This window comes from Osmerus eperlanus, chromosome 19 (assembly GCF_963692335.1).
Source record: "Osmerus eperlanus chromosome 19, fOsmEpe2.1, whole genome shotgun sequence".
NCBI lineage: Eukaryota > Metazoa > Chordata > Actinopteri > Osmeriformes > Osmeridae > Osmerus > Osmerus eperlanus.
Window position 1 is genome coordinate 679,709 of NC_085036.1, and position 21,545 is coordinate 701,253.

At 42.5% G+C, this 21,545-nt stretch overlaps 1 protein-coding gene across 2 annotated transcripts in view; it reads left to right on the forward strand.

The window, feature by feature from the left end:
- Nucleotides 1-21,545, forward strand: part of LOC134039574 (CD166 antigen homolog) — an 82,853-nt gene that overhangs the window by 50,109 nt on the left and 11,199 nt on the right. For both annotated transcript variants that reach the window (XM_062485530.1, XM_062485531.1), the window contains exons 2-5: nt 17,012-17,121; nt 17,526-17,745; nt 18,280-18,344; nt 20,818-20,905. In XM_062485530.1, coding sequence (XP_062341514.1) covers nt 17,012-17,121; nt 17,526-17,745; nt 18,280-18,344; nt 20,818-20,905 — 483 coding nt within the window. The remainder of the gene's footprint in view (nt 1-17,011; nt 17,122-17,525; nt 17,746-18,279; nt 18,345-20,817; nt 20,906-21,545) is intronic.

Below are 21,545 nucleotides of genomic sequence, written 5' to 3' on the forward strand. Positions count from 1 at the left end.
ATGAATTATATATATTTTTAAATGGATTAGATTAATAGTTTGTTGCAATCAGTTTCCACAAATATTCTGAGTATTTTGAATGTATTGATTTTACAGTGTGTTGGTGTTTATCCACTTATTATTTGCCAGGTTTGGGACTGAGTTTTGCTGACATAGCAACAGAAATACTCAAATTTGTACCTGGATTAAGTACGCCATCTCCAGTAAACAGTGGGGAGGATAATTTCTTCTAACGTTACTCACCCCCTGCCTAGCTGTCTGACTGCCTCTCTCCTCCTCTTTTTCTCCTATAAACCACAGTCATACGTAAAGGCCATCTTGCCTTCTGTGTGTGTCTTGTCATTGTTCTCTGTGTGTGTGTGTGTGTGTGTGTGTGTGTGTGTGTGTGTGTGTGTGTGTGTGTACAGTAAGGGCATGAGGGGGTGGAGAAATCCATAACAAGTCCACAGGAAGGGGATTATGAAAGCTGTGGATCAATTGCGCAGCCGAGTGTGGATCACTACAAGCAAGGCCTTGGATTAAGGGAAGATCAAAGCAGTTAGCTTGACTTTAAGATCCTTCTATTTCGACATGAGAGAGCTAATGACAGGGCTGTGAATACACACGCTGAGCTGCTGAAAGCATTAGAGACTCACAGAAGGAACTGTACCCCTTTTTTAAGCTTGGTCAACTTTTGGGCAACTTTTGGCTAACTCTCTCGCCTGCTGAGACAGAAGTTAGACTAACTCAGCCTGCTGAGACAGAAGTTTGACTAACAGCCTACTGAGACAGAAGTTAGACTAACTCAGCCTGCTGAGACAGAAGTCTGACTAACTCAGCCTACTGAGTCAGAAGTTTGACTAATTCAGCCTGCTGAGACAGAAGTTAGACTAACTCAGCCTGCTGAGACAGAAGTTTGACTAACAGCCTACTGAGACAGAAGTTAGACTAACTCAGCCTGCTGAGACAGAAGTCTGACTAACTCAGCCTACTGAGTCAGAAGTTTGACTAACTCAGCCTGCTGAGTAAAGTCAACTATTTGCATTCTTTCAGCTGATGTTTTGTCAATATTTTCTTCTATCCAGTGATTTTTTTTTACTGGTTTCAGTTCAAACACATTAAGATGTATGAGAGCCAAAGCAATTCCAATAAAAATGTTTAACTTTACAACTCCGTAACCAACTTTTAAGGTGACCATTTTTTTTTTTTTCAGGCATAACAAAAATATGAGTTTCCGTAATACGGCAACAACAGGTACAATCCAAGACATAGACACAGTGTGTAACTACAATGGCCCTCTTTCTCATTTCTCCTGTCCAAATCACGCCCATCTTTTCCATTTTGCACGTCTGCGAGGGGTGTGAGTGGAATCAGGGTGGGAAGGTCACACGTGTGGTGACAGGTGGAAAAATGTTTCCATATCTTTCTGTCCTCTTTTGGATATTTATTCTAAACAGGTACCGGTGCACACTCAACACAATAGCACCGCTGCACGTACATCAGTGAATCACAATTTTGTAATCTCGTATGAACGTATTTAAAGTGCTTTCCATTTATTGGAGCCTGGGATTCATTGTGTGTTATAGCTGGAGGGTGTTGGAGCACAACAAGGCTCTATTCTGTTATTCTTTGTCGCTTGCAGTGGTACAAATGAAAACTGCATGTGGGGTATAGGGGTTGCATGCTTTGACACTGAGGTAAGGGTTGCAAAGTGTGTGTGTGTGTGTCCATGCATGTGTGGGGGTAGGGACAGGGGCCTGTCTATTGTGTGACACTATGTGCAATGGACTACAGTCGTCTTACCCAATCAAGATCATTCAAGACAGCACCTGACACACTAGAAGACATGCCGGGAGATCTTAACAGATCCCTTGCCTCGAGTTGGTCTGAAAGAAAAAGTATTAAGGGGATGTGGATAGAGAAAAAATATGTTGGGCCTGGAGGACCTTGAAAACCATGAAAAGATACAAATAAGAAATGGTTTTCAACAGCGGGATCTTCTTTTTTTCATTTTGGCTGTGGGTGAAGTGTGTTTTGTTCTGAGTCAACAGTATATTTTAGAGGGGAGGCGTGTTGGTGTTCCCTTTACAGCTCACTGAAATAAGGGAAGCAGGAACAGTACATTATTGTTTCAGCTTCAAAACCTGAAACCGAGTTATATCAAATACAGAAAGGAACTTTTGTTCAGTTTCTGTAACGACTAATGATTATCAAATCTGTCTGAGCTGGCACAATGACTATTCCCATGGGAACATTCATCACCCGTGGTTTGTTAATGATCCACTTATTGACCACCAAGGACGTTGATGTTCAACCTGTAGCAAGGGGCACCAGAGGTCTCTCGAGAAACCGTCGAGAACTCCCAGAGCATCCTATAGCAAACGTCCATCAGCTATCGCATTGTTCTTTAGTATAATGCTTATGGTACCCAGGCCATTAATATGACACATATGACTTCTACATCCCTCTAGGGTGAACACTTTAGTGGAGTATTCATGTCCAATACGGGCCGAGGTTAAAAATCTACTTCCAAAGATGCTTAGACCTGCTCTAACTTGAATCCCTCAGTCAGGCCTGAACATGTCTCTGTCTAGCTAGACTCATCAGGTTGATAATAGAGTGAACAGCTGGTTTGGGAGGAGCAGCATATGTTATGTATCTATAAAGGCTTGTGTAAAGGGCTTCACTGGCAGGGCTGTGGGACCCTTCATTTTTAATGGCTCTTGGGTGTATAGTGTTGTCGGTTTACCCACCCATGCTTTAGCACACAGTCAGAATGCTGTGCAGGCTAAGGCTAGCAGACTCCAATACAAGTGTACACCCACTGTATGGTACAACACACCCCACACCAGGCAATTATGTGGTTTCCAATGGCTTTTTTATGGGTTTTCCAACATCCTCATATCCTCTTACCTATCTCCCTCTTGTTTCCCCTCCTCTCTGCAATCCTCATTATGCTCCTCTTCTCCTCCTTCTAATCCCCCTTAGTGCATGGCCATAGCACAGGATGCGTCCTCAAGTCCAGCACATTCATAATGTACATGGCCATGATGGCAGAGAACACTTTTTCTGGCAGGGCTCATGGATAAGTGGAACGGTTCTCGTACATTTCCCTCTCTACAACGGCATATTATTTTTGTTAATTGTTCTTTATTTTTTTCCACTGGGGATTTTGCTTTATTCTGCAGAACTTCTACGTCAAGAGAGAAGCAGAATGGTGGTTATGGACATTTTCAAACGTCATTCGATGCCAGTTCTTAAAAGATTCTCTGTTACACTGTTGGTGGAAAAGATCACAGATTGTTATGCTTCCAATGACATGGCATTTTATTACTTCCTGGATCCAGTGGCACACAATGACCCTGTAAACTATTCTTACCACGCCTACATTCTTGTCTGCACCAATCAACATCCTGTTTTTTTGACATATTATTTTTTATACCGTTTTCATAAAACACATTCTAGGCTCTTCATTTGAATCATAGAATAGAATCATTTTAGCTGAGTAACACTGTCTGCATGTTTGTTGCAAGTCTACTGTGAATAATTCACTACATGGACTTAGCTCAACAGTGTTTCCTTTAGGATTTCTTTTAGCAGTGGGGGCAGGTCTGTCTGAACAACAACAACACCCCCCCCCCCCCCCCCCCCAGCCGAAACTAATTTCACTATATTTCGGAGCAGGTTAATGTAATACAAGGCCGTAATCATATTCAAATCTGGTCAAAATGTCCCCCCCAATATATTTGATCTTGACGTATAGGCTAAGCATTCTGTAGCAAATAATAACAATAAACCCACTATTAGTTACATTATATTAATGCAGTGTTATTACTTAAGCATAATAATGCACCTAAAATACAAACGTGAGCAAGGGTGTTCAGCAATCGCTATCGAATAAGGCCGCCACGCCAAAATCAACATAGAGGAAACACTGCTCAAAGTCCAAGATAAATGTAGAATCTATTGTCTTGATTCTTTCAAAAAAAGATGGCAAATACTGATCAAGGAACATTGATCCATGGAAATAGAAGCTATTATGACAGCAAAGGGATTAATAAAGGCTCTTATACATTTGTAATGTTCGAAAATAAAGGGACATTGCTATCACAGAGGATTTTGCTACGTGGTTCAGAAAATATTAGGAAATGTGGCAGTGGCAATTTTAGACAGTGGAAATGAGCTGCTGCTGCTGCTATAAATGTTTTAGAATGTATTTTTCTCTGTTGTTGGAACCAGTTTCATAATTGGATTTCTATTTTGTTGCTGCAGTGAGGACATTAAAATTATTTCGTGTTCCACACCTGAAATAAGACATTCAGGTAGTGTGCCAGAAAATGTGGAAAAAGCAGGGGTCTTTGTTCTGTGTGTGTGTGTGTGTAGTTTTTTGTTGTGTGTGTGTGTGTGTGGGGGGGGGGGTGTTTAAAAGAAACCGAAAAAACGAAAAACTCTACTGGATAAACTGCTTCAGTTGTAATACTCCTGCAGGTGAGGGAAAACTAAACACCTGTCGCTACACCATTTAGTCAGACTGCTTTGTTTATGTAAGATAACCCAGATGTCATGGGTTCAGGTAAACACAGCAGCTGTTGGCCTTGTGAGGGTAAATTAGCATGATTTTAGCTACATTTCTTTCTTATTTGACATCTTAAGCACAGTGTATTAATGAAGTCTGTTCTCAGTACTGTACAGTATTTCGTTTTCACAGACATACAAATCCCAATTTCCCAAGTAAATTCTCTTGGAGGCACAAAATGGAGAGGCTCCATGGAAGAGACTTGTGTTTGGCAAACAGACATTGAGATAAATGGTCCCCTTGAGGGCTTTCTGGCAGGGTCTGAGTGGACGAGTCTTGTTTGTAATGCTGCCCCACACTCTACTGCAGGGGCCTGGCTTTGTTATCAATGGAGACACAAGCTCTCAGTGCATACCGCAACATTTGCACTGAGCCAAGGCAGCCACCATTGATCTTCGAATGACCCTAAAACTCAGTGGCCAATCACATGGTGAGGGAGGCGGAAGATTGTGGGTGCACACCTACTGTATACTTACACCTTCAGGCAAACACACATAATGTACACGTAGAACTCTGTACACCAACTATAAAACACAACTGGACCACCATGACCCTTCAACCCGACTGAACACCAACTGTATCCATTTGCAGAGGCTAGCCTGTAGCTCCCAACCCCCCAAAAAGTTTGCACACTTTGAGAGGAAACCAAACATTGAAGAAGCAGGCGAACGCATGTCAATATTAACAAGGTTGCACAATCCCCAGAAAACTGCCTTGTAGGAATGTTTCACTCAACACATAGCTGTCAGCAGGAATAAGACTGCAGCTTGCCATGGAGGTTAAACACACTCATCAGAACAGGAAGGCTTCAACACGCTGGGCTGTTCTGACCTCTTAACGTTGGCGTGGACAATCGCAGTATCCGTGTCTCCGGACACAACTCACCTACAGCCTGGCAGCCATCCGTTTTTTCCCCCCACAGCACAAATCCAGCCACTCTGCAAAAGTGCCCTGTGGGGCTGTCTGTGCTGAGAAGCAGGTTCCAACATGAGCCAGGACAATCAGGTTCCTTTCTACCTGCTCGTGGTCATGGTTTTCCTAAAGGGCTTATATATATTATCTAATACAATGGGATGGCAAGTCTGGCAAGGCAAGAAGATAAGAGGGAGAGAGCATGTTCACATCATTCATTTGTGTTAAAACATGGGAGTGATATAACCAGTAGCGGAGATAGCGTGGGTGCATGGGTGCGGCCGGCCCAGGGCCCCATGCCAGTCAGGGGCCCCCCAAACGCTGCCAATCTTGCGTCACGTTACGAGAAAGGGGCCTTCGCTAAGTGACACAATGCAGATAATTAGCTGAAAGAAGCTAACTACGGCTTCTGATCTCGTGCTACCACATTCTGTTAATCCAGCTCTTCTTACCAAACGTAACCATCACTTAACTCATGGTTACAATGGTAAACCAGGACAACAATAACAATTACCAGGCAACAAAACGCTACATTCAGTGCCAAACGAAGTTTCAGCCATCTGCGGCTCATTAAGACATACTTATGTTCGTGCATGGATGAGGCCAGACTGTCAAATCTCACCTTGCTCTGTGTGGAGCGGGACATACATATTGACAAGGACAAAGTGGTTGGCAGATTTGCCACCATGAAGGAGAGGATGAAGATTTCATAAGGGATGATGTGTTGTATAGTTTTGTTCGATTGTTTTGTTCTGGAGGATTGTTAAGAAGACAACAGATTTGTCTGTTGTAACTGTTGTAACTAATTTGGTGCCACATCCCAACAGATTCTATTTGAGGGATGTGTACTGTAGTAGTACCGTATTTTTCGGAAATAAATCTGCGGCCTGTAGCCCGATTTTACAGTTTTCTTGTGGTTGTACGGTTTAACAAAAAAGGTGGCTTCGTCCCAAGATCTCTACAGACCGTGCAGCTAATTTAATGCTCATCACTTGAACAGGGGCTTATTACTTGAAAGAGAAATTATTTACCGTGTCGTCTCAGTTACACTATCAGGGCTTGGAAATACAGTGACTTGCTAAAGTAGGCAAATGGCTAGTAGAACATAACATTTCATAATAATTTCAGTAAATCAAACAGCTGCAGCTACAGTGAAACTAACGTTAGCTAGCATCGCCAAAGACATTGGCAAATTCAACTTCGGTAGGCTATCCTCAGGATTTGCAAGCTAGCTAAACTTATACTATATCTAAAATAATTTTTAAGACATAACAATGGATTTTGCCACTAAATGAGTGACTTGGCTTTATTTCTGGACATACTAGCCTATCCACAACCGAAGTGTGTTACACGATGCTGTAAGATCCCTATACTCGTGCACTGCTTGGTATCATTGTTCCCGTATCAAGTGCGGCATGTATTCCAGTGCGGGTTATATACACACACAAAGCTCCCATTCTGGTGGTGTGCGGTTTATAGAAAATGCGATACTTGTAAAAGATAAAATTTCAAGAACAAAGGTTTCATTCTCTTAGCTTTGTTGTTGTTTGTTAATTTATTTCGATTTTTTGTTTGTAGTAGTTTTTTCCCATCAACCTTTGAGTAGGAGCATCTTTTTTGAGGTATGGAAAGATTTATTAGCCAGTCATGGGAGCCTGTCCTCATATTGCTTTAATAATAGTGGAGGCTTTGCTTTCTAGCCATGCAGAGTACTTTTTTAAAAGTTGATAGTCACTGCAGTTTATGCAATAAATGTCTCAACATGTGACTGCTGGCTTGTTTGAGTTTTCAGTTGAAGTTTTGCTTTCAGGGCTCAACATTAACATTTTTTTGCACTGGCCCCACTGGGCCAGTGGGTTTGAAACTTACTGGCCCCAAGACCATTTTTACTGGCCCCCCCCCTCCAAAAGTTGTAATTTATCATGGTTACAACAAAACCAAAGACGTATATGTTGTGTTATTCTGTTAACATGTTTAACCATTTATTAAACACATCCTGGATATAAAAAGAACAAAAATGAAATCGTATTTCTGGTGATAAAAAATAAAAAGGTAATAGTCAGCAAAACAATTGACTTTTGACCTCAAACATGACGTGCTCTCTTCCCTGCTGACAGCCATCTCTGCTCAACTCTGTCTGTCTGAAACTGAAACCTCTGGTCCCTCAATGCTAATATATAAAAGCTTCCATAGCATTTCATCAGTATAATACTAAGTACCCAAGTCGACACCATTCTTCTGCTGCAGTTTAATAGCCTGGGGGATCGAGGCGAACGGCTGGCCCGTCTTAATTACGTGATATGCCGTTGTTATAAGTCGTGCAATAATACGATGGGCATCTACATTTAAATTCGTGACCAGCATGGTCAACGGCCTGGAAGATGGATTGTCAACCATCCGCTTAGCTGTCACGCAAACCAGGTGCTGTCTGCTAGTATGGCTGGTCAGGGATTGTTTTCGTGCCTGTGTAAAAAGATCCACTTTTGTCTGCTTTAAACGGGAACATACGACAGACGACACAGTGCATCTTCGTTCCTTAAAAAAAGTTGCTTCCGTTTGAGCTCGTAGCTCTACTTTGCTGCCATCTTCACTTTATTGTCTCGCGCCAGCAGGGTTGCCAGGTCTGTGTGACAAAACCAGCCCAATGGCCAATTAAAACCAGCCCAAAACCAGTCCAATGGCCAATAAAAACAGCCCAAAAAACAGCCCAATATCAGAACTCAAAATATGCCCCTGCCAAACCATATACACTGCTTTTAAAGTCCAACAGCATTGCTATCATTGCCAAATGTATTGTAATATCTACAAAGTAACACCAAATGTTTAGTATGCCAGCATTAAAAGCAGCTTTCAGGAGGTTTTCTCAGGAGACTGAGAGCATTAGGCACGTGTGCACATGCACAGTGCGTGTGTGTATGTGGGCTTGTCCCATGCCCATGTGTGTACGTGCTGATCTGGAGTCAGTTTGGTAGGATTTGGGTATAAATAAACTATTTCATTTAAAATATGGATTTTTATTTAAAGATATTCATGTAATTTGCATGCAAAATAGGTCTACCTGAACCAGTGGACAAAAAATTCAACCCGCGGCAACACTTCAAAAGTAGCCAAATTCCGCTGGAAAACCGCGGACCTGGCAACACTGCGCGCCAGTCTCGCGCCAGTTGTTAAAAAATGTATCGAGATTAGAGAATTACAATTTGACAACCACTCGTCACTCACTACTCAACTCTTGATTTGCCAACTGTGCGCCCCACGAGCTGCAAAGTTATTTATGCATTTAGCAGATAGCAAAACATATGAAGGATATTAACTTTTACAATGCAATTATTTTTCAATCAATAATTTGCAGTGGCCTGATCGGGCCAGTGAGTTGCTAGTTTAACTGTCCCGACGTTACTTTTTACTGGCCCCGGGCCATCGGCCCATCGGTATTGTCGAGCCCTGGCTTTATAGTGGATAGTACTGTACCACATGACAAATCTCTGTTTCCACCACTTTTCTGGTCCGCTCTAAACCACTCCACTCATCCCAGAGTGGACATCCCTTGGTCTCTGTCTCTCTCTTGCTCCCATCCCGAGCATCCAGACTCATTACTCTGACCCTGTGTGGGGGATGGGTGCTGGTATCCATTATTGCCTTCTTGTTATCAACATGGAGGACTATATCAAGGGAATTAATTTTCTTCTCATTTGTATTGAGGGTGGAAGTAAGGCTATTTCAAATGAGTTCGCCCTTTCTGACGGGGATCTTCCGACGTAGACATTCATGACTCATGTGGACTCATCTTAAGTGATGGCATAGACTCTGTCTAAGGCCATGTTGACAAGTCCAGAATGACACATTCAAGTCATTAGTAGTCATATACATCCTGCCATTAATTTGTTTACTTTGAGTGGACAATACAATGAGTAATCTAGTTGCAGCATCCAAGTAAGCCTCACAATGGAATTGCTCAGAAGTATAGGCCTACCAATTGTCTTTACTTTACTAAAAAGGTTATTTTGTAATTGCCGCAGTGAATGCTCAAGGTCCCTGGTAAATGAGCCAATAGAGTCTACAGAGAAGCAGTCTATTCTAATGGGAATATTATCATTTTTCTTACTTATCTCTTTCACAGTATAGATTTGCTGAGCCATGAGCTCTAAATTGTATGCATGTACATAGCAATCTACATCCTCAGGAGAAGCCATTGTCTTCTCAAACTTAAAATAAAAATACTGCAGTTGTAGGAATATATTATTTCCAGAAGCCTCCTCATCAAGAACGTAGATCCGATTCATGGCAAACAGCTGAAATGAAACAGTTTGAATTTTCAACTATCTAATATTTATTTCTGAACAAAGACTTTTCAGTATTTTTGCCAATGTCAAGACCAATTCCTCACAAGGTCAGCTTTGCTCCGTGACTCTGAAAAAACTGCCCAGAAAGCTTCTGGCTTGTCTTGACTTTGTTTTGAGGAGTATTGCCAGCCACTAGTTTGTCATCTTGTTTTGTTGAGATGTAGAGGCATTCCAAGAAACACAACACTACTATGTATGCAGTTTCTCTCAGTCCAGTGGAATTGAAAAGAAACTGTTAACAAACTACGTTCTTGTAGCCCTTGAGGAACGACACAACCCATCTATTTTTCACTACAATGGGCCATCAGTCTGCTGCTGCCTGGTCAACTTGTTGGCTGAGCAACATTTTTCAACGATCAACAAACTACAAACAAGTCTAGACCCTCAGCTGATGGGGAGCCGAGAGAAATGGAAGCGGTAGAGAGTGCAGGATAAAGGTTTGTGCTGGAAGGGGAGGATTGGGATACAAGCCAACAAAAGACCCCTTCTGATGCCAGTCCCCATTTGCACATCACAGTAATTGCGTGTGACCATCAACATGATAATTGCATCAGTGCTGCAGTAATGCTTACACTTCCGTAACACAACTATCTAAATGAGGCGCGAGCATGCTTAGTGAGAGCCGTCTCAGGTCTGTTGACAGATCCACAGATATAAGATGAATAGCATGTAAAGGATGCTACGGTAGCCTTCTGTGGAAATTAATAAGTGGGAACGGAGACCATTCTCTGAGGCTTTTTTCAGGCATAAATGCTGCTCATAAACAGAAATGATTGCATAAAATGGCATGTCCTTTCACAGCAAGAGCACTCTGTATAGAAATAGCGGTTCATTGTCCATGTGGCTGTGCTAAGTTGGGTGTGGTGGATCTTTGAAATGGCAGGTGGAAGCTACTGATTGAATCAATGATGGAAATAATAAGCAATGATCATGCCCATAAAGAGACAAGCCAAGTGGGGAGGCAGGTGCTTTGGCCTCATGTTTTTTCTTCTGAAGTAGCATTAGGGACCTTGTGCCTGTCAATACAGATGGTTGCAGATACATATATCGACTTGAACGCAGATGCGCATATGGCCGCCTCTTCATTTGGCTTTCTTACAGAAGACAAAGTATCCCTTAAGTGCCTGGAACTTGATCGGACGTGGGGATTGACCCTAACACCTCGGCTACAAGCGACTCAGGTCACAGGGGCGTCAGACATTGCAGATGGTACAAGCACATCTTTATTTAAACACTGACATTGAATCCACCCACCAGCACCCCCTCACACACTCCCAGAAGAGTTGGCAAGTCTGCGAAATCCCATTGTTAGGACCGCCCTAGACTTTTTAACCTGACACCCTAGTGTAGTAAAGCAAATACCTTGTTTAAAAATTCAGAAATGAAAGTAGGGATTATGGAGGGCTTGAACAGATCAGACTCAAAGCCGCTTGTTGTTACAATTCGATTTGACCTGTGTCAAAATGGGGTTGGCTGTTTGGCACTGAGCTTAGAATAATTCATCACAGTGTCTTGGTACTCTTTTGAAATCTTAGATATAGCTATGCCACACCATGTTATGCCCTTGTGGAAGGAGGAATACATTTAATTACCGAAAGTCGAATACAGCTTTTCTAAACCTGATTTTGTGAGAAAAAAAAGTATTTTGCAAGCAGCAGCAAAGGGCCTTGTAGCCAATATCTAAATATCACTTGGACTTAGGGGTCCAAAGTCCCAACCACCTCTAAAAACCACTAATGCACGAGCACTTGGTCTTAATGTGACTCATGGATCATGCTGATGCTAATTGCCATCTGCTTTGCTAACACTTCCTAGCGTTGGCACAGCGAGTTGTTTTCAATTACATGTTTTAAAAATAAGATTACAGCTTTTTATTTTTAGAGGGGGGTCCACTGCTATCCCATACACCAGGTGAGAACCATTATGTGTGACTGGATGGAAGTGCAAATGGCTATTATCTCCTCTGACTGATGTCAGGTCAGGGCTTAGCCAGGCACAGCTGTCTCCCCCCACCCTCCCACAGTGCAGCTCTGCACAAGGTCATTCCCAGTTCTCCTTTGCCCAGAGCACAGCTCTTATTTGAAAGAGAAACCCCAAATCCATAGATTCTGACGGATCTATGTCCTCATTCCCTCTTTAATTTCGAGAGCCTCTCTGTGTTTTGAAAGTTTACATAAGAAAGTAGTGCTGCTGTCCCGAGAACATTTTGTTCTCTACTTATCTATATTATAAATATGGATAAAAGCTCTGGAACTCCAAAACATACATCATAATAACCTGCACAGAAATGGCTACAGATGCCTTAAGCAGCTTTACAAACTTTTAATGCCTTTTGATTGTGTAGGGACAGTGAGAGATCTAATTAAGCTGAATTGACTGAAAGCATTAGGATTGTTGTAGGGCCAACATAGCTACTGTAGCAGACCCCCACATAAAGTAACAGGTATTACTAAACCAATTCAGATGATTAGCTCATAACACATATTATTCACATTTGACCATTTCTGAGTGGAAGGCAGGGTACATAATGGCTTTGGAAAATGAAGGAAAATAATGCGATTTTCAGAGGTCTATTTTTGGAATTATAGTGGCTATTCACATCATACATTATGCTGATGTTAGTGACAGGTGCCAAAAGCTTTTATGTCAGCGTGTTTGTGTGTGTGTGTGTATGTGTTTGTCTGTGCCTACCAATGACGCGTCAGTATGTGGTTACATACAACACTGTCATCAAGACAAACTAAGGGGACACTCACCTTTACCGAACCAGTTGAAGGATAGTAGGAGTTGATGGTCTCTTCCTTGGTAGTGCTTGACCACTGGCATGGCAGATATTTCTTGATGACTCTACCCCCACGCACTCTTGTCTCTCCCTCTCTTTTTCTCTGTCTGTCTCTCTCCAATGATATGGTGGAATTGATTTCCCAACTGCCAAGGTATTTCAGCTTCCAAGTGGTAGGAGCTCTTCTTGTCGTTAGTGTGTGTGGCTGGGGCAATGGGATGGGATGAGAAGAAATGTCAACAGTTCAGTGGTGCTTTTGATTGTCTCACATATCTCCTTAGTTTGAGGCCTCATTGTGTCTCGGAAAGTGTTTTCAGAATGAACATGGCTCAATTGAATTTTGTGCCGAATATCAAAGTATGTCGCTTCCTTAGAGGTAAATGCAGCTGTCATCAAGCATTAGCTGGAGAGATACTGTTGATGTGTCGAAGTTGAAATGAACACTTTTTACTTACAGTAATTACTTCGGTGGTGTACCATATTCAATGAGGGGGCTGCACTGGTTGATTCAGCCATTTATTCATCCATAACTCACTCATTCTTTGTTGCAAGATGCCAAGCCAGCAGTGGATTGGCCCCAGCAGAGAACAATCTTGGCAGTCCTCAACGCTTCCAGTGAGGCTTGGCAACTATCTAAGCTGCAAAGAGAAGGGCACTTGAATTTGTCGGGGTGGCAATCTTGTTTTCCCGAGAATTCTCTCAGTGACTTGGTCTCTGTGTGCACCAAACCCACCACAACCAGACAGGGAGGTGGGTGAGATGAGGACAGCTGGACTAGTACAATCTAGATCTGAATTTCATGAAATCCTACCTTGTGTGTACTGTATGGCAGCTGTACAACAGTGAAGCAGTACTTTGGAGACAGTGACAAGTAAAGTGATTAGCAAGTCTCGCTCTGAAGGTTCAGGGGATCATGTTGTTTCACAGCGCCTGAGCATTTGATGGCAGACCCATGTCCATTAGTGCTGTTCTTTACTTCTCTACACATCTATGCGTCCTTATGGGAAGCTTTAACTCAGAACTCGTCACTGACTTTTCTGTCTCCAAGTAGTCTGCTTTGTTAGGGTATTACACAATGGTCAGATAAGACGACACCCCCCCCCCCACACACACAAACACACATCTCTGCAGAGCAAACAAGACAAGTGCAAAAGGTCAGAAACGGTTACAGGCGTTTGTTTTAAAAAGGTGTTGGTTAATGATCAGGAAGCATTTTTTTTATTTCAAGGCAACTCTCTAGAAATTGGTCACACAGAGAGTGAAGACATTGGGTTGAGGTTCACATTTTCACTGACCTCCAGTCATAGGCTATCAAAAGCAGCTATTTCTTTTACTTGCTTGAACTATGCTGACTCATTCTCGTACCCCACCCAGATTGGACAATACCTGGATGATGGCTATCTTCCAGCTCTCCCAAACAAATCATGAAATTCAAGGACACGATTTTGTGAGATTCCTAGTATTATCTGTATGTTTTTACACGACTGAAAGCTTGGTCATAGTGCCTACAGCACAATGATCTGATCCCAAGTTTATTAATAAAGGTTTTTGGCAAAATATTGTTTTTTCACTCCTCATTGCATCATGCTTGTCTTTTAAGCTACATATCAATAATGTCGGGGGGGAAAAGCCCCCCACCTTCTACCCTTTGCTGCTCACTTGCACTCTCCCCTTTATCCTTATCTCCCCTTCTTCTCCTCCTCCCGTCTGCCTTCCACGTGATCACCTGTAGCTATAAACTCCTACACCTGTTTAAGGCAGAGAAATATGCTATCAGTTTGTTTAGCCACACTGCCTGTATCCAAACCAAATAGTACTCTGTACATTTTCTTAACCCTTGTGTTCTCCTCGGGTCGTTCTGACCCATCAGTCATTGTGACCCACCGTCGTATTGCGACAACTTTACCGCATACAAAAACAAAGTGAAGCATTTTCTTTTAACCGTCGGGCTGTCTCAGACCCCCCACATTGCGAAGGTTAAAAGAAAAGTATTTTTATTTGTTTTTGTATTGGGTAAAATTGGGTAAACACAATGATGGTTCGTTATGAACCTTTGGGTCATGTGACCCGAAGGCAGCACGAGGGTTAAAGCCTTTTTTCTAGTTTTTGTTTACAAAGGAGGGCTGTCGCGCTGTCCCAATGCTGTTTGAAATATCCTTGGTTCTGGCTCTGTGCAGTAAAAACTAGACTCGCCCCCTCTCATCCTCTCACTGTCATCTGAAAGGTTGATAACGATGCACTTTCCTTATTTCCACAGGTGTTTTTTCCACAGGTACACTTGCACTTATAGCGGTTCATGTTGTTTAATTGTAACTTGTTTAACTACATGCTCTTATGGTTCTTCCCTTTGGCACTTACTTTGGTTGTTCACAATGTGTGCTTCATGTTTTGGCTACTCGCAATGTTTTGGTGGCTATCTTGTTGTTATGATCAGTGACCTATGCACTTTGTAAAGCTCTCTCTTGGAAGTCGCTTTGGATAAAAGCGTCTGCTAAATGAATAAATGTAAATGTATTTCAAAATGTTCTTAGTCAACCTTTTCCCTGTTGGGGGAAATGGATATAGTGTACATTTGTTAAGATTGAGAAGTGGTCTGTTGAGGGATTTGCTTGTATGCTTCCATGGCTACCTTGTGCTTTTCAATGAAGGCATTTTTTGGTCTGCTCTCAAAGAATTTCCTCAACAACTGTTGTCCAAAGAAATCCTGGAAGAAATTCCAGGATATATTTAGAGTTTGCCCTCTGTGCCATGCTGTCTTGCTGCCTCGTGTCTTGTATTAGGGGAATAAAATCACATGCATCTATTTTTTTAATCACTGCCACTATACTTCTTATTCCACGGAACATTGAGACTGTAAATAGCTTGGAAAATGAGGTTGGTCGTTGTGAAACCAAATACCACTACTTAACTACTGTTGCAAACACACAAATAGCTCCCAGCCTTGGAATGACCATTGTTTGAACCCTTCTTGTTCTGCCTGATCAGGGGCCCGTTCTCCGTACGTCGCTTATTACATCCGAGATCAAATGACACATCCAAGATGACATCATCATGCTAATCATGATCTGGCTAATTCGGTTCTTCCAACACCCTTGTTGTTTATGATTAGTATAGCTGGATTGAGTTATACGTTGGTCTAAAAGGGGGTATGTATCGATAGTAGAAACCTTGATCAGCAACGCTGCTATTGGCTGCTCACATAAGTCTATGGCTGCTCACCATGGCCAAAAAGAACCCCCCCCGTGTTTTCCGCAACAGAGCAAGAGCTTGCTCGAAGGTTACTCCAAATTGGAAGATTTAACCAAACTCCAGGGAACACCTCAAAATCTGCAAAATCCAGGAGGGCTGGCAAAAAGTAGAAGACAAATTAAATGTAGTGACCACGTTAGATGTTTTATCGTGTATTACAGTAGGCTATTTGTCTTTGTATTTTCTTTTTTTCATAATTACTTTGTTTATCATCTAATGTCATAATAATTTAATGTGGTTCCAACAAATTAATGATTTAAATGACACCCTCACGAGAAAACCAATAGGCTATCTCTCAAAAAGTAGGCTATAGTAGCCTGTCTCGCTGTGCTAATTGGATCTATCTATCACACAATGTGCGATTAATATTAAATTCTGCTCATTATTTGTGCACCTTCTGCAACAGGTTTTTGTCGTAAAAACGGACAATACATGGCTGTGACAGACTTCCTATATCACCTCTGCTTGTAAAGCCGCAATCAGCTGTTTACATAAAATAAACCTGCTCCCGAGCAGGTTCAAGCTTACGGACCTGTTGCTATGACAGCAAGTCCTGGATGAGCTTCGATGAACCGAAAAATCCAAGATCATGACAAATCGTCAACAATCAAATCCAGCTAACTGAGTTAGCGACGTACGGAGAACAGGCCCCAGGTTGAAAGCTCAAAGGGAGAAACACGCTCTGGAAATGTTTGGAGCGTGAAGACCCTCCCTTCTTGCTCCCCTGACCCTCTCCCATTCATCTCCTCTGCTCCATTCCATCTCCCATACACTCCCTTCCTACCCAACAAACTTGCTCAGTGGGGGCTGGCATCCCTATAGCCCACTCTATCCGAGAGTTTGGTTGCCTACCGAACAATGCGTAGTGGATGGCAGAGTGACACACACAGCTGGCTTGTCAGGGGTCCCTGCCCTCCACCACTACAGCCCACTCAGTATAGGCATGGTTGAAATGGAAAATAAGGTCCTGAACTCACAGCTCTTAATATTTAGAGTACCAAATTCCGCTTTCGTTGCACAAAATAGAAAGAGGGGGCTGCTGTGAAACCTTAAGTAGCACAAAATACTTTATTTGCTTGCAAAAGCGTACAGGGCAGGCTCCCTAAACTGTTAAATACATATGATTGAAGTATACATATTAAAGGAATATTCTCTTGTTTTGGTTTGCAGTTCAGTGCAGTGCTCAGACTGTCATCGCCAAGTATGGTGCGACAATCGAAGTGCCCTGCAACAATGGAGCTGCCATGCCAACCGACCTTATCTTCACTAAATGGAAATACGTAAGTATAGTGGGAAATGTCTCTCATTGACTGGCTAATTTAGATTAAAATATGTACCCAGTATTTATTTTCAGTTAAATTGAAGTTTGAGTTAAGTTAAAGCTGTACTAATCTCTCCTCACAGACAAAATGCTAGCTCAAGATTTGCTTCTGGGCTAAGTCAGTGAACAGCTCTTACTTTTTTTCCTTTGCTGTGCATGCAGTAATAAGAAAGTCATGAAGGGCTTAACATGCCCAGAATATATACCCAGAACTTAATTTCACCCCTACTGCACAATACGGGATACATGGAAGCAGCAGGCAACATATTTGAAGTGTCTCATAAATACTGGCTCATATCAATGTCTAGATCGAGAAACAAACATGATTTAAATGTGCACCATGTCAATGTTGGAATGGATCAGGAAAAGGACGATGGTACTCCCGGGGACCTCCTGGTCAAGGCGGCCCACAAGGAGGAGGCCACGGTGCAGGCTACAGACGGCTACAAGACACGTGTTAGCATCACGGCTAACTACAGTCTCCTCATCAGCCAGGGCTCCCTCTCAGAACAAAGAACCTTCACCTGCATGGTAGTGTCAAGTTCCAACCTTGACGAGTACTCTGTCAACGTCCAGGTCCACAGTAAGTCCTCAGTTCACCTTGTCCTGGCCCCTAGTGCAAGTGGCTAATAAAATGAGAGCTATGCTAACCTAAAACGAGTAAATATCCTGGTCCACAGTTGATATTCTTTTTCACAATGACTTGCAATGACACTTGGTTTATACAGTAAAGTTAACCAGAACAATTGTGTCAGCTAATTGTTTCTCAAAGTAGGCCCGACTAGCCACTCTGTATAAAAGCTCATGCCATTTGCTAGTGCTCCAGCTGTGAAATACTCATAAACCGCAAATCCATAAACTGTGAAAGCTAGCAACCGAAGTTTCCTCAAAGCCTCCCCTTGTTGACAAGCTTGCTCATGGTGAGCGAGAGCAGCATTTGAACAGATCAGAAAGAGATATAGTGGCTATGATGACATGGAATGTAAACACTTTCCCGTTGACTCCAGTCAAGAAAAAGTAAAAGTTTCTGGAAGCGTACAAGAAAGAAGGTCTTTGCGTCACACTCTTGCTGCACACTGCATAATGGCCTATACTGATGACCCTTTCTATTTTTCAGAGAAGCCTTCACTACCTCAGATACAGGACAAAGCAAAAGAACTTGAGAACACTAAGCTGACAGCAGTGAGTATCTTTTCAAACATTTTAAATACATTTCCCTTCACAAGAATGCACTAATGACTATATAGAATGCACATTGAATCTCCATAGCTGAGGAGTTACTATACCGCAAAGTGTATTTACCCGAAGTGGTTGACAGAGAAACACATTTTTGTAGGGGCTTACAGCAGTAGGACATTCACTATGGACTCTCTGCCACTCTTCTAAGATAGGCAGGTAATCACTTTGAGTCCACACGCCAAATGCAGTAGTCATTTATCATGGAAGTGTTGGCTTTTTTTATTGCAATTCCTGCCTAACAATTTGATTGAAGAGCTTTAGGCTACTTGGCGGTAGAGAGGAAGAGGACCGTCTGTAATGATAACCTCTGTGAGAGAGGATGATGGGGGGCATGGATGCTACCTACTCCAACGTGATTACAAAATTAGAGTTAGTTGCCGTGGATTACAGCAACTCAGAATGACTTGTAAAATATGTGCTTGACTTTCGAGAGACTTGCAATAGCAGAGGTTATGATTTATCAAGAAGGTTATGATTTATCAAGAAACGCGTTTTCCACAAGCATGAAGGAATTGTGTGTTCCCGATTTCAATAGATATTTGTGTGTGTGTTTGGGGCTGTGCAGGTGTGTGGGCTGGAGGGTGGTTTGGGAGGTCTGTCTTGCTCAAAGCTCTGCTCTTACATACTGCAAATCTGTGACAAATATTTTTCTGAAGAATTCATCTGTAAATGCAGCTGTAAAATCTCAAGTGCCAAAACCCTCTTGCCCATCATAACTGTCTCACGTTATAAAGAAGTTGATAAAGTTCAGTTTTTAATATCAGGCCACTTTTGCTCGAACCTGACATTCAATTTAGAGACCAGTGCCCTTTGTATGCACACTACTTTTCTCTGAATACTAACAACCAACCTTGGAAAAATCAAGCCTCTACTCTGTTCAAGTGGGACAAGCTGTAATGCAATTCATACTCACTTTAAAAAGTTTAGTCAGAAACCTCACCAATTGCAGTGATTGAATTCTTGGGGGGGGAAATTGATTTCTGCCGTACGTCGGGCTGGTCCTTAGAGAGACGACCAAGTGCAGAGCCCGGAGAAGAAGATTGATCTGTAGTTGCTGGAAGATTCCAGTCAGCCTTGTCTGTTATCTGATGCAGACTGCCCGTAGCGAGCCTCTGGTCTCATCCGGCTTCCCCTCTCCCGGCGAAGGCTTTTGTTTTCCAACGCCATCCCACGCACCCAGGCCCATGCATCATCCTACACATACCTCCAGCCTCTGCCTCGCCCGCGCCTGGACCACCATCACTCTGAGCACTTTATCCCCCCAGCCCAGTGCCACACGTTTGCTCACACAATTGGTCACACGTTGGCCTACACAGAAACATGAACTCTCGCTCTCTCAAATATACATGCATCCACACACACACTCACGTAGTGATGCAAACCGCCTAGATTGAGCAAGAAGGATTGCCCAAGTGCTTGCCTGCGCCTCACCCTAATCCTGTCACATCTTTATTGATGAGGCCCCCAGCGTTTCCTGTAATGGACTTTTTGTGCCTCTATTTTTCTCCATCCGGCAAAGTTGGCTGCGTTTGTCGGCCAGGATTGGGATGTTGGAGGGGTTGAGGTGGGGGGAGAAAGAGGAAAATAATACCAAAATAAGCCCAGCCAACACAATCCCAGCCCTCCTCTGTCCGATCCAAATGTCACTGCAAAACATGTTAAAATCCTTCTTCTCTTTTACAGAAGAGTACCTGTCTCCTAGGCACCCCCACACCCCTGTGATTCACATGGGCCCTGGGGACGCCCTTTACCTTGTCTTGTTACAGAACATGACACTTCTCAGATCAGACAGGCAGACAGGACCTTTCCCTCCTGTCATCCTGCAGCATCCCTCTCTGCTGGAATTCTTATTTTATTTTTATTTTTTTACTTTATATGACAGAGATTTGAACAGTAATGACAGCAATCAAAATCACCTTTTAAAGATCATCATACTTAAGGAATATTTGAGCATTCCCAGCAGTGTGTCCTGCAAACAGGAAGTGGATGAAACTCCCGTCGAAACCTTTGGATGAGTCAGTGTTAATCATTTGCTGAGACCGCATGACTGGATGTGACAAATTAAGCTAGCATTTCAGAGAGTCCCTATTCTTGAATTTTGTGTGCTCTGTTCCCCTGATTAAGTCAGTCTGGAATGTTGTCTTCACATTACCTTCACTCTCCACAGTCAGAGAGAGGAAGAGATAAAACTGCAATAGATAGATGTGATCAAATAAATTCTTTGAAAAGGATTTGTGTTTCACTTTAGATTGTTTGTATGTAGTGGCTTATGGAAGGTCCTTTAGGTGGCCATTGTTTCACTCATGAAAATACTGTATTACAAAGCAGAACGTAAAGGTGAGTTGTTGATAAACAGCTTTGTGTTGAGGAAACGGATTTGTCAAATTCATTTTGCATGTGTTTCTTTGTGTTCTAGTTGGGAGTGTGTGTTGTGAAGGATGCCAACCCAGCAGCAAACATAACGTGGTCTAAAAACGGCGAGCCGCTGGTGGCTGATGGGAAAAGTATGTGATCCCCCCCCCACAACACACACACATACACATCACTACTAATACATGTGTATAATACCGTCATGGAAGACAATTTATAACATGTCATTGTCTATTCAATGTTGATATCTTCAACAGCGCTGCTTCTTAAACATAAACAACACATGATCACTAAACTTTACAGACAACCCTAAAGGCCCTTGCACACTGAGTGCAACATTTTCGTATGCGTTTTTTAGCAATCGTCAGCCTCAACATTCGGTGGCTCTGAATTGCCCAAAAACCTATGAAAATGCTGGCTATGGATGCGAAAAACGCAGAAAATCGAACCCGATCCGAACTTTTTTTTGACGGACAAAGGTTTTGAAGGCAGTGTGTAAGCGCGATTGACATAACGTGAGGTCGTATTTATTTTTTAACATGCGAACATTTCAGACACGAATTTTGGACTCAGTGTGCAATGGCCTCAACCCATCGCTGGGTTCTAGAGTTCATGGAGCCATTTTTAGCTCCCTTTCTACAAGCCTATAGTACCCTCTAGGTACTGGATTTAAGTTTATCCCTAAGTGAGACCAGACATGGTTAAGTTATGTTATAATGTTATAACAACCTTCATGTTGTTTGTATGACAATGTTTTGACAATGTGTTGTATAA